Source organism: Larus michahellis, chromosome 1 (genome assembly GCF_964199755.1).
Source record: "Larus michahellis chromosome 1, bLarMic1.1, whole genome shotgun sequence".
Lineage (NCBI taxonomy): Eukaryota > Metazoa > Chordata > Aves > Charadriiformes > Laridae > Larus > Larus michahellis.
This window is the reverse complement of record NC_133896.1, coordinates 93,440,186-93,454,407: the sequence shown is the minus strand read 5'-3', so window position 1 is coordinate 93,454,407 and position 14,222 is coordinate 93,440,186. Positions and strand designations below refer to the sequence as shown.

Sequence of the window (14,222 nt, the reverse complement as noted above, 5' to 3'; positions counted from 1 at the left end):
TGGAAAAAAGGATGTGGGAGTCACATGTGGAAACACAAGCCTTCCGTACAGTTGTCTTCCTCTGCAAGAGCCTAAAGCTTCTGTACCCATCTTTGTCCTGCATAAGGAACTTCTGGCCCACAAAGATGAGCACCTCTCATTCCTGCCCTTAAGGCAATCTCTTAAGATTAAATGGAAGCAAGATTAAATACTGCTGTCATTTCAGATGATTATATCTGAATCAGTGTAAGGAATGGTCTAATGGAACAGTCAACATAGTTAAATCATCTTTAAAACCAAGCAGCTCAAAGAGCTTATTTTGTTGTTAGAACAAAGTTTACCAAACCAGATACTAATAGTAGGGCTCTTCTGTGTTTCAAAGCCCAAGCATCAAAAAAGTACACCACCACATTTTCTAAAGCAATTATTTTAATGAATTGACACTTGAAGGATGCATCCATCTCGCCACTCTGATGACCAAAGGTTAAATGCATTAAAGGGAAGAGAGGCATACTTAAATCCTTAATTGAAGACTCCTCGCTGCAGAAAACAATTCCCACAGCAGACTAACCATTTTCTGCATCAGTATTGAAAAAATATTGAAAATATTTCAGTAAAGATTTCTACTTAGTAACAATATATAATTCTATTGCAGCAGAAAAAAGACCAGAATAAGCACTGTTGATATTTGAAACTGTCACAGCACAGCCATGTTTCACTTTAACATGTAGTTTTACAACTGCAGCACAAAATCTATTAGTTCCCCATCACTTCACATCCAATGAAGTACACTTCATATGCTCCTTGCAGCTTTGAAAAAGCTATTTAAAGTATTATAGGGGACTTTAATCTCCATTTTACTGATTTTCTGAAGGGGAAAAAACAGGTTTTGATAACTGAAAATTTTAATCTGTTAAAAATAGTTAACAAAATTTGAGGACTGACTGAAAGTAGGAAAAAGGGCTAACTAGCAACCAGTCGAAGAATTTGGTTCCGAACGTATGTGCACAGCTGGTTCATCAAGTCTCTGTTCTGTCCTTCAACCCAGTGCATTTCTACTAATACATCATTTCCTTCTTTCTTCACATTCATTAAGCACTTAAAGAGAAAACATCTACTAGTTTCTTTGGGACTTTGTTCTTTTTCAACTGTCATATTGCTGGCTTCCTCTGAAGGGCAAGGTTCCTCCTTTGCATTACTGGAACCTTTGCCAAGTGATGTTTCTGCCTGCTTTGCTTCTGTCTCCTCCCCCTTCGCGTGCTCGCTGTGTTCTTCTTTGGTAGCAGATTCTTCTATTAGCTCATCACCTGTGGTCAAGCGGACATCCTCATCAGGTGCCATAAACCCTGTTTCAGAGTCTTCAGTCTTGGGGTTTTCACAGTCCGAACTGTTGCTCACACTCTTCTGGCTGTTTTTTTCCTCTTCCATTGCTTGCAAAGTATCTTCAGAAGCCCGAGGAAGTTCTCGTAATTGCCTTATTCTCTCTCGTTTCTTTCTCCTCAAATGAATCCAGGAGTTTTCAATGGCAGTCACAAACAGGCTGACTTCATCTTTTCCACATGGAACACGTTTATGCTGAACCTATTGCAGAAAACAGCAGAACTTCATACTATCACAATTATGCTTTCAAGTAGGATGTTGTTTTAACATACAATGCTTAATACTGTACCTTCAGATCAGTGAGAATCTTCTCTACCCAGGCTCTAACCACAGCAATAGCTTCTACAGCATCCCACCCCATAGCTGCAGCTTTGACGGATAACTCTTTGACTGTAGAAGCCAAGACCATAAAAGTAATTGGCTTTCGGGGTTTTTCTAATTTTCTTCTTTTAGAGGGAGGTGACTAGAAGAAGAAAGAAAAAAAAAATTATGCAGTATTAGTGGGATAACTTTTGTACTCAGAAGACATGGGGATTAAGAGTATAATGTAAGCCACTAAAAAGTCATTGAGATGGCCTGTGTTTCACTTCGCTTCACTCTGAAGAATTTTAGATTAAAAATAGCTAAGAGGATCATGCACTTTGCGTTAGGATGATGGACAGATGGAATTTATCTTCAGATATTAGGCAAAAGGCATCACTGGTCCCTTCATGCCATTAGCCCTCTGTGAGCTGAGAAAGTACAGCTGTTCTGGGGAATAGAGGTCAAGCGCTAATATCCACATTTTGGTCCAAGTTCACTGAAGGTTTACGTGCATCTTCGATAAGGCTGGTTATTGTCTATCCTATCTTACCCTATATGTACATCTGGATCCAAAAAAAGCAACTGGTTCTCATTAGTTAAGGTGAACGAACTCCACTTACATTCACGTAGGCAAGACTGAGCTAGACATGATCATGTCTATTCAGTAACAAAATTTATACGGTAAATTAAAACCAAGTTTTCAGAGGGAAGCCTTAAGTTCAAACCTACCCCTAAACTTGGCATATTTTTAATATAAAATTGCTATTTGAATTATGTTACAAGCAACCTTGACTTTCACTGAAACACACAGGAAGCTCCTGCACAGGCTTCTTTTTTCCTCCCTAAACATAGGTCATTTATGAGTCACATGTAACTACTGCTAACAGACTGGCAGCCAGTTAAGAAATTCCACAGTCCATACAGCGCATCCAACATTCCAGTGTGAAGGAAAAGAGTTTGTTTCATGGCAGTTATAGTTCATTAGGCCCTTCCTCAAACAAGAGGCACAATCACAAGCAAACCAACATTAAGCTACTTACAGGTACTTGCACATCATCATAGAAACTCCATGCCAGTGCCCATCTCATGGTGCGTCCTTGACAGAATTCAGTATGAGTAACTTTAGGAACCTATGCAAAGCAGCGATACAAAACTTAATCTCGTATTAACAAACAATATTGTTTTACTGCACACATTTTCAAATTAAAAAAAAAAAAATCACAAAGTTGACAAAGTTATTTTCTCATGACAGAACTGGAGATTCTTTCTGACACGGCTCATGGATGTCAGTGCCAAGCCTTGTATCCATGTCCAGGATTTCCCATCTCTGCCCTGCCATGTCTATGCCCTTCCAGAGCTTCAAGTTCAGCAACACAAAACATAACCCTTTTTGTGCAGCAATCCAGCACACCTACGGCACACATCTGCATTCTGATTCTGCAAAAAGTGCGTTCTTTTTCCTTGTTCAGAACCTGCTCCTGTTCCACACTTGAATACTGAACCCATTGCTGTAGCAAAGGACACAGAACAAAGGCAACGAAGGGCTGCGAAGCCAAGCCACTGACTGTCTGCAGATGGAAGAAACATGCCCAGAAACACTTCTCTATCTTTGCCCCAAAACATTAAGTCTGAACTTAGACTGCCTTTAAATATAAAGCTCAGATCCAGTGCTAGTGTTAACGAGTCTGTCCACACATGGATCCTGTAAGGCATTTAGGTATGGTATGGAGAATGTGCTAAATACTAGCAAGGATAAATACCAACTATCCCACCTCACTTTGAATTATCAGCTCCAGAGCACAAGCCCCAGGTCTGCACAGAATAAAAAATAATCTTACTTTTGAGAAACGCCTTCAAAAAGAGAGAAGAAAAGGTGTTTCTATCCTAGAACTTTCACTGCCTTTGAATTCCTAATTCTGCCAAAATTTCCAATAATACAGCAAATGTCAAGACAATTTTGAACAATGAGTGGACTTTTCGTAACATTTATGCTGCATCCTAACCTGCACCACAACACAGCCTGCACTTGGTTACAATGAATATATTCCCAGCTCTATTACAACAAAGATTACAAACCTGAACAAAATGAAATTGGCAATTTCGAGAAAAATACAAAAGGAAAACTCAGCTTTTCTATGCAAGGTTTGCAAGCATTGCTCTCACTTTACTAAGACTGAGGTGCAACAGGTTCAAGGATAGGGAATAAAGTCAGATACTTGAAATTTGGTGCATAGCGCAGCATCTGCTTTTGGTATTAAGGACTCCCTATGGCTTGTAGTTCATCTTTCTGGGAATTGATTTCACCATGCATTCTCTTTCCTTCACCTCTCCACCATATACAAGGTCAGATCTCACAATTACTTTCTTTGTATGGAAATTAAAGATTACGCTTCCTCCAGAAAGCCATAAAAAGAGTGCTCTGCACAGCTTTCTTGCATGAGATAGTAGCAAAGGTTTGATTTTACCTGGTGCCAGAAGTGAACACACACAAAAAAAGGTTGTGCTTTAAATAATGCTACAATTTCATTTATGAACAAAATTGCTAGATTTCACATTAACTAAGAGGAAAGAGAGCTAGAACATTTTATTTTTTTTACAATACCTGTGGTTAAGGTTATTTTAAAGCAGAATGGACAAAGACATGCTTCTACACATGATAAAGGCAAAAAATCTGGAGACAATATGTGCTACCTATCTATCAGCTTTGAATCTGAAATAATTAAGCCTCAACTGCTTTGTGTGGTTCCCTAACAAGGAACTCCAGTTTTTCCTTGTAAATAAAAAACTTCAGTAAAATAATTCAATAATAATTACCCACACACATTAGAACATAGTATATATTGCATAGAACATATACAGGATATACATGGACTATATACAAACTCACCCCCTGGATTCGAAGTTCCTCTTTCAATGGCGCTAAACTGCACTTTTTCCCCAACATGCAACTGTACCATCTGCAAACAACACATTAACAAAGCATTTTACAAATCCACTTCAACTGAAAATGGCAACTACCAGAAAGAACTACTTGGATCAGAAACCTGCAAGAACAACAGAAGATTTAAAAACAAAACAACAACAAAATAATCACACTCTTAAACAGAGACTAGAACACAGTACAACATGAAATGGAACAGAAGGCCCAAAGACAGACTGGACAGGGAAAGCTTTTCCCTTTTTTAGGAAATACATTAAGTCTAGTATTGAAACAGTGCCTAAACAACCAAAAATCCTGTTATGTGGAAGATGTTACCACTTACAATGATCTTTTAAATTTCTCCACTTTATTTGGAGAACGAATCAGAATAAAAAGGAATATTCAACTATTGACAAGCATTTATGCCTCAGAAGCAGACCTACTGACTACCACCTAATAGAAGAACATTTAAAATATATATGTATATACCATCACTTTCTCTCTGACTTGCCTCCCCTCACCCATTGCATCACTGACTAAATTCAGGACAACAGTTTCAGCTTGTATTTAGTTTTGAAAAATCACTACATTTTAGACACTAAGAAGAGCGTACACAGCTAAAAGCTTGTCTACATCAAGTAGCCTAAAATAACATTCTACCTACAAACTTTGACAGGACAGTCATTTTCCAGTGTCCTCACTGTCACAAACAAGATTGCTAAAAAGTCTCAAAAATTTAATTCTTCTGGCTTTTAACCACATCTGAACATCACTCTGCCATACTATCTATCCCCTTTTTATGTTTTATAAGATTTGGGGGGTGACAGAGAAAGGAAGGTCATTAAAAAAAAAAACCTCCTACGACATTTCAGGGTTTGCAAAATTGCAACCTCTGCAAACCTCCTCAACTTTTTTTTTCTTCAAAGCACTACTAGATAGAAGCACTTCTAACAGAGACAAATGCAGTTTTGCTTTGTCATTTTTTTTTTCCAAAAACTGAGTATATCCTTCATTTTTTCAGGCCCGTTACTAGAAAACAAACATTCTAAAAAAAAATTTTGGTATTAGACAGATGAATATGAGGTTCTAATGTAATGCTCTGCCTAGAAGGGTCTAAACAAAACAAAAGCAAAACACTTCTTGAATATAAAAACGGCAGGCTTTACTTCACTTGCTTACAGCACTGGAGAAGCTGTGGTAATACACACACAAAATCTTGGCAGCTATATTTTGGAATACTAAAAAAAAAAAAAAAAAATATCTTCCAGAAGAGCTAGAGGAATGACGTACAGCACTAGGGGAGCAAAAGTCAGATCGTCAGAAAGCTCAAGATGTGCCATCTGTTTATCTTGTTCAAAAGGCTATGATTTTTATGGTAGCTTATGTTCACTCAAGACAGCATTCGGTACAACAGTGCCCTTTAGTAGGCAAAGCTGCAAGTTACCAAAATTCAGCCAGGAAAAGACAGAAACTTTTAGGTAATGAACAGATAACTAGGCAATGTCATAAATCTTCCCCCATCCCAGAAACTGTTAAAAATCAACCCTGTCTGTCTTTAGCAAGTATGAGTGCTAACTTAGCTGCAAGCTACAAGTGTCACTCATACAGGCTTTTTTTGCCTTCTGCCTTTACATACCTCCAACGATGAGTTGTAATTGTTTGATGCTCAGGAATAACCAATTTTACATTCACTGAGACTAATTACAGATCTGTATGCATCATTAAACAAACCAAACAGATACCACTGAACAGCTACATTCCTTACTTAAAATATGATTTTCACATGATTTCTGCCAAAGAAGGAAATAAAAGGTGGTTTGTTTTTTTTTTAACTGGCACAATGCACTTACCGTAACCTCTTTTTAAGTTGTAGACTATCATGAATAATTCTTTTGACAAATTCTAGTTCTCCCCCTTCAGCCATGATTTCTGTGATCCCTCCTGTATTTACAGAACTGGGAGGGGGACGCCGTGGATTTCGAGAATTTACTCCCTGGATAAAAAGGAACATTTCAGGTGAAAATTTAATGAAAATTTAGGCTGCTTCCTGACTCAATCTTTCACGGGTAGCAAGTATCATCACCTCTAGTTATGCTCCTCCCATCAGAACCATACATAATAGACAAAGATATGTTCAAAATAAGCGTAACTGAGTGACATCCCTACAGTCTCAAACCTAGGTAAGTTATTTGTCACACATCAGTATCCTGCTAATATGAAATATGTGGTTCCAATACAAGCAAGACATGCTGGTTTCATGCATCTACACAATTACAATCTATAGTGTTTAATTCCAACACATAAATCTTTTTTCTACTGCCCTACATTATAGAGTTAAGTTTCTGACTATACTCAGTGGGTATTGCAAGAACTGTTCTGAGTTGTATGATACTGCCTAAATCACTAAGGAAACAAAAAATACAGACAGGCATAATGCCAGAAACTAATTCCTCTGTACCACTGTTACGCAATGGGCACCTGATTTCAGATTTACTAGCTGTCTACTTTCCAAACTAATTCTGTAAGACAGTAAGAACTCATGAAAAAAATCTACAGGTCATCCTCCACTTCAGGAAGGGCAACAGTTAGGTTTTTCAAAACTTGGTGTGGGGAGCGAAGCAGGGAGAAGACTTAAATGCTATTTCATCATGATTTGGGATTTTCCACTCAACCTTCCACAAGGGAAGAGGTTAAATTGTTGCTACCCTCCCACTCATTGAACACTGAAGTACACACCACGTTTAGTTTGTTAACTTACCTTTGCTTCCAATTGGTTGGCAAAAAAGGGGGGGTTGCACATGCAGAAATCATAAATGATCTCAGATTCTTCTTTCAGTGCATCCATTAGAAGAGTCTTCTGTGGTACCTTAACCACTAATAGAAAATAGGAATTTAGTCAGTAAGGAACTTCGTATTTTATCTAGCATGCCATTTACATTTTGGTGTTACTTGAATTACTTGAGTCTTTTTAAAACTATAGGAACTGCTTGAGTTATACTGAGTTCTCTCATGCAACTACAAATATACTTTAAGCCCTTCCAAAAATTAACACGAATGTCAGTTAATTACCCCACAGGCTCCTCAGAGATAAAGGAACCCCAGTCTAAACAATTTTTTTTTTCTTAAAGATATGGAATTCTAGAATGGTACTTAAGAAAATGTACTGATTAGACTTTCTAGAGTGTAAGGGTGAGAAAGACTAAGATTAAGCTATCTTCATTGAAGTTACGTAACAGGAAGATTAGCTTTACATCTAATCTTATAATAAAACAGAAGTACTGTGTTAGCAATACTATGCTTCCTGCACAGGAACTATAGTCTTATACAATTTGGAAAAATTACAACAAAATAAAAAGATTAGAGTTTCTTCCAGGATAAACCTTCTGCTTACTAGGGGCCACCAACTTACTATTACTCATCACAAGGACGAAGGCAAACATCCCACACAGATCTCCACTGTCTTTCCCCAAAGGCTATATAACTCCCTTGGAAATTGTGGACAAGTCCTGTCACACATCTTCTGAAGACCACAGGAACTCCAGGCCAAGGAGAGGAATTTAAATATGGATGAAGTCCATTTAAAGCATTATTACAAGCAGGACTTCTTGCAGACTTCACCAGTCCTGCAACTCACAGATGATGCACACAGAACAAAGGTATTTACAATGTACACAGAAGGCATGCCTCTCTTCCTAACATTTACTACTACTGTTTATCATCGTCCTAAGAACACAAAATTGTTAGGGCAGCAGGCAATTACCAAAGTTCAAGTTCTATATAGCAAGAATAATCCCTAGAACACCCACTAACTTTAAAGCTGCAGTTCAGTAAGACATAAACATTTCAAAGTACAGAAATTTATAGTCAAGAGATAAACAAATTTTAAATCCTATGAGAAAAGAAGGATAGTTCATTTTAAAAATATATCAACATATTGTTCTCTGGTTTATAATCTTAAATTTATACATTAAGCACTTAGCATTTCTCCTTATATTACGTTGTTCCCATTTAAAATTGTTGACATTAAAGCGTGATGCTTTCTTATCTCTGTAGATATCTGTTCCCCTGCTTCCCTTATGACATTAAAAAATGGTAAACTAATCAAATTAGGAATTACTGAATACAAGTTACTAGTTACAATTACACATCACAGTCAAAGCCAAAAGTTCTTCAGCAAGCCAGCTGGACTGATGGTTTTCAGGTTACAGTTTTCCAAGAGATCACTACATGTCTCCAGAAGCTGCTCAATGCATACTTCTGGCACTGAGGTGTAAGATAGCAGTTGCTGTTGCAAACAGAGGAGACACTTATATAAATGCTTTGAAACATCCAGCCCACAGTTATCAGAGTATTTCACTGCCTTTCTTGTTAGCAAGATCCTTTCCAGTTTTCTGGAGGAGGGGGAAAAAATAGAGGAGGAAAAAAAAAAAAAAAACAGACAAGACACGCAATTGTTTTTTTATAGTAAAGTAGACAGCAGGGCTAAGATGAGCAGAACTCTGCAAAAAGATTATGTTAATCTGAGCCGTAACATCTGGTCTATTGTACATACTTTCTAAAATTACTGTAAAGTTACTTAGAAGATGACATCAAAGAATACCACGTTCCACTTAGACAGCTAGCTTAATTGACATAGCTTTAATTGGCAGTATGGGATTTTATTTGGAAATAAGAAAGCAAATAAAAGAAACAGGAAGCAAGCAATGTAATAATTATGTTGCAGAGGCAGCCTAAATTACCTTGCAAGTAGTTTGAAAAACTCCAGAGTCCAAGCTGTTGAAAATCTCTTAATCTACCATTAAATTCAGGGTAGTGATATTTTTAATTTTTTAACCTTTTTTTTTTTTTAAATACCAGAAGACAAATTCTGACCATCATCTCATTCCAGTAAGATACACAACTCAGAACACCACATAATTTTTTTTAGCTTTTACAATCAGTCCCCAGGTTTATCAAGTTTCTGGTTTGCACATATAGGAGAGATTCCCTTTGTAAGAAAGTTACTGCAAGCAGTATTTCACTTTCAGCCAAAAAACATTACTTTTTTTTTCCTCTGGGAAAAAAGAAGCTACGATGCAATTAGTAAATCATCACCACATTACTGCTGTTTTTATTATCACTGAATTATTTTTAGTCATTGAAGTTAGAAGAACAAAGGCTATATTCCAACATGATCTCCAAATGAAGCTATTTGGCAAAAATTTCAAGACAGACTCTTAGAACATGACAAAAATTGTGTTGTGGGTTGTTTTTTTTTTTTGAAAAAAAACAGCGATATGGAAAGATTTCTAATCTGACTCCAAAATGCCTCGTTAAACAAGTTACTAGCTACAATAGTATACTCAGCTCTAGCTAAACAGTTCAGGTCCTGGAGTTAAAACGTGGCAGGGTGGATCATTCCCAGGTAACATCTGGCTACGGGTACCACCAGTGGTATTCCCTTGCCCGTGGTTCTGGCCACCAGCAATCAGTCATTTACTCCATCTTATCACCTTTGGCATTACCGCTTCGCATGAGGCATTTTCCTTTGCCAGAGGTTTTCCCAGTACAGTGAAACACCACCACACCACAAAAATCCTATGACGACAGCAGTAACAGGAAAACAGTCATTGTTCCCCACATGAAGTTCTGGATGTTCAAGACTGACACGGAGGACAGACCAAGACAACAACATTTTGGTAAAAAGCATACTTCCAAAATCCAGCAGAAGTAACTTTTATTTCAGATCTGAATAATGGACCTGCTTTTTAGTGTACGCAGTTCCCACAGAAAATTTTCCAAGGTCATACACAGACCAAGTCTGGCATACTGCTACTACCACAGACACTGTTAGGACCTAATTCAGAAATGAGGACAAAAGACTTTCTCTGTACAAGATACATCAAGAGTCATGCAAATTATCTGACAGGAGCACTGCAGGTCTCCTAGCAGCAGAAACAGCACAAACTCTAAGCAGCACCGCAGTAACAGACAAAAAAATATGGAGAGAAGAAAACACCCCAGGGTGAAGTTTAACTTTCAGATTTTTGTAAGGATAAGTAGTTTTCTATCCACACATCCCATTCTTAGAAAAGCTGCGAGCTCCTGGCTTAAGCATACACAGACCTTAGTAAACATTCCGCTTCAGTAAGAACGATTGAGCATATATTTGGCAGGTATACAGATTCTGATAAGCCACTGAATGTGACAAAACTATATCCCAACATTTGTATACTACTAAATACCTTATTACATCATACCTTTTATGAGATCAGACAGGTTATTCTGTTCCACATTCTTCTTGGCATAATTGAAGCACATATCATCCACTTCTGTTGCAAGAAAATACCAGCCATTCAAAGTTGCTCCAAGTAACGGGTATATGCAAGATGCCCCTGTCCCTGAAGAAGCAAAAAACCGTAAGAAAGGCAGAACAAGTCTCTGGTGTTACATGCAATGTGGCTATTAGTTATGTACTTTTTACCACAAAAAGAACTAATTTCAAGAAAACACTGATAGATTGAACATCGTAGATTGACCATCTACTACTCAGTTCTTCAGTGAACTTTATTTTCTTAATTTGAAATAGTGTCATTGTCAAATATGCACCTTTAATAAAATAAAGAATTAAATATTCTGGAATAAGTGATCCACTTCTTTTTAAGCTATTTTTTTTTCTATATAACAATCATTAATTTATATAGTGAAAGACACATATATTCTGGTTTTACTAAAAAAAAAAAACCACCATCTTATCACAAATACCCTTTTCTTCTTCATTTTTACATTATCTACCACAAATAATTTATTTTGATGCATACAGCAACAAAAAAAACCCAAAACATTTCTGTTCCATCAGACTGTCTTTTCCCAATACCCAAAACAATCAAAGGAACAGGGGTGCTCATTAAGATATCTAAAAAGTTAGCCAGACAGATGAAAACTTGGTAACAAAGAGAAGTATACGCTAGCACAAAATAATTCCTTCTCATCATTATGGCGTATCTAGGCAATCGAATTACCAATGACAGTCAAATTCAGGATTAAAAAGGGAATGGACACAAGAAAAGGGAAAGATACCTCACCATCACAAAACTTGAGTTCAGAGATATATTGAGAGTCTACTGTTATACTGACTGATTGAAACATAAATAACAATGTCAGTACACAAAAGTGTGTGGTTATTTCCAGCATTCCTGTAACATTGCTCTTGGATGATTTACTGTTTTGACAGAGTTGGAACATCAGTGCTCACTGCAAACCCAAACAGAAGATTTCTCAATATCCAGAGGACTTAAAGGATCTGTCTCTTCTACCTAGCCACCTACTGTGATGAAGTTCATATAAACTGTTTTTAAAAATATAACCTAATATCAAATGCATAGAAGTTGGCTAACAAGTTTAGAAGTTATGAAAGGAAAGCAGCTGTGCACGCACCACATGATGATATAAACCTTGTATCCATCACAAATCCAGCTAAAAATACAAGTCAGTAAATTTCAAGACATCAAACATTCCATTAAAAAAAAATCATGCTAGCAAACACCAAGAAAACAGTAATGAAAAAAATGACATGATAACTGAACTCAAGCTTTGAACTCAAGCATTAAAATACAAGTTAGAAAGCAAATTCCAGCTTCTATTTTATTGAGTTACTTCAGCACAAAACAATCTTCAAAAACAAGTCTTTGAAATCATAAAGGAAGACTGTATTGACAAAAGTAAAAAATGTGAACTAAACTCAAACGTACCATCGCAAATGCCTTTTAAATAATTCATGCAGAATCACCAAAAATTCTGAATCCAAATGCCGATGCTGCCGTTACTAGCAGCATAACTTTTGTATACCACACAAAGCTACTCTCAAGAGAGTTCAAGGCCACGGAAAGCCAAATTGCCTGCTACGGTCATTCTTGAGTTTGTGCAGAGAAATCCTACCCGCTGAGAAGCAAAAGTAAATACCAATGGAGTCAGACTGTCATTCCACCATGGTGAGCACAGCTCAGATTTTTTTGTTTCTCAAACTTCATGTTTCCCCATGGACACATAACAAATTTTATCAGGCAATTTCATTGACGGTAAATAACGAATTGAATGTTTTGCCTTTCCAAGTACCTATGTCAATGCCTCGCCTCAGGACTTGCTTGTCAGCATCCTGACGACCGATGAGATCCTCCACCCAGTGGATGTAGTTCAGCCTCAAGGGAACGGTAGGAATAAGCCTTTCCACGGGGATGTCGATCGTAAGCCCAAAATCCTCCTTCAGCAGGGTACACGTCAGGGCTCTCACCGCCTCAGGGTCCTTGAAATTCAGGCTGAAAGGCACAAGCAGCGGTTATGCGGTGCCAGCGGCCTCTTCGCTCGCCACACCCCGGGGGCGGACACCCACAAACGGGAAGGCGGCGGGAACGGCTCCGCAGCCGCGGGACGCGGCCCGGCCTGGCCGGGGCCTACCCGGCCCGCTCTCCCTCAGGACGCGGCCTCCCCCGCTGCTCCGCCGGCCGGGCCCTACCTCATCCTGCCGGTGAGGGTGGTCTGCACGTGCTGCTGGAACTCGGGGTACTTGGCCGCCAGGTAGGCGAAGTCGGGCGGCTTGTCCTTGTAGCGGTTTCGGGCGTGCATGGACTTGTTGAGGGCCATGGCAGCGGCGGGGGAGGACCGGGGTGTGTGTAGGGAGCGGGGGGGGGGGGGGGGGGGGTAGAGCCGCCGACTGCGCGGAGCGGGTTAACGGCCTTCCCGCCGCCGCTGACCAAGCCACCGGCGGCGCGTGCCGCCCACCCAGTTCCCGGCGCGCACCGCGGCCCCCTTGGGGCGTACCAAGGCGTAGCAGGCGGCGGGGGGGGGGGAGAGGAGGGGCGCCTCGGTCAGACCATCGCCCGCCGCGGGGACAGGGGAGCGGAGGAAGAGTCTACTTCCACAGTCAGGGATTTCTGTATAATTAATTTGGTGGCGAGGCAGCTGGTTGTGGCTTACCTTGCACGGTGAACTTTAAAAGAGCTGGATTTTAATTGATGGATTACACGGTAAAAAAAACAACATAAAAACAACATAAGAACAACAAACAAACCAAACCAAACCCAATCCCCGCCAAACCACTTCCTTGGTAGTCCCAAATCCTGGAAAGGACTTCGGATGATTTCCCCACTTTAAGCAGTTTCACACCTGGAGCAATTATTACAGTGCTGTGGTTGTTGAACACAAATTATGAAAGAAATACAAAGGCTATTACAATGAGCTTTGTACCATCTTCTGGAGCGTGTCCAGACCAGAGAAGGGCGATGAAGCTGGTGAGGGGTCTGGAGCACAAGTCTCATGAGGAGCGGCTGAGGGAACTGAGGTTGTTCAGCCTGGAGAAAAGGAGGCTGAGGGGAGACCTTACTGTTCTCTACAACTACCTGAAAGGAGGCTGTAGAGGCGGGGGTCAGTCTCTTCTCACAAGTAACAGTCAATAGGACAAGAGGAAATGGCCTCGAGTTACACCAGGGGCGGTTTAAACTGGATATTGAAAAATTTCTTCACCAAAAGGGTTGTCAAGCATTGAAACAGGCTCCTCAGGGAAGAAATGGAATTGCCATCCCTGGAGGTGTTTAGAAGATGTGTAGATGTGGTGCTTAGGGACATGGTTCAGTGGTAACTTAGCAGTGTTAGGTTGGTGGTTGGA

General features: G+C 39.3%; 1 protein-coding gene across 1 annotated transcript; it reads right to left on the bottom strand.

Annotated features, from left to right (window-relative positions):
* Window positions 1–390: 390 nt before the first annotated feature.
* Window positions 391–13,364, bottom strand: METTL16 (methyltransferase 16, RNA N6-adenosine). Its single transcript, XM_074593436.1, has 9 exons — window positions 13,074–13,364; window positions 12,677–12,876; window positions 10,822–10,962; window positions 7,341–7,456; window positions 6,433–6,575; window positions 4,550–4,619; window positions 2,703–2,792; window positions 1,649–1,822; window positions 391–1,560 (listed from the first exon to the last, which is right to left on the bottom strand). Exons 1-9 carry the CDS (start codon window positions 13,199–13,201, stop codon window positions 943–945), a joined length of 1,680 nt encoding a protein of 559 aa, XP_074449537.1. The 5' UTR covers window positions 13,202–13,364; the 3' UTR covers window positions 391–942.
* Between the last annotated feature and the right edge of the window lie 858 nt (window positions 13,365–14,222).

Coding starts and splice junctions, on each gene's coding strand:
- METTL16 (XM_074593436.1), bottom strand. CDS start 13,201: ATGGCCCTCAACAAGTCCATGCACGCCCGAAACCGCTACAAGGACAAG. Junction 10,963..12,676: donor GAGGCGAGGCATTGACATAG/GTACTTGGAAAG, acceptor TTGCTTCTTCAG/GGACAGGGGCATCTTGCATA. Junction 1,561..1,648: donor AGATTCTCACTGATCTGAAG/GTACAGTATTAA, acceptor TTTCTGCAATAG/GTTCAGCATAAACGTGTTCC.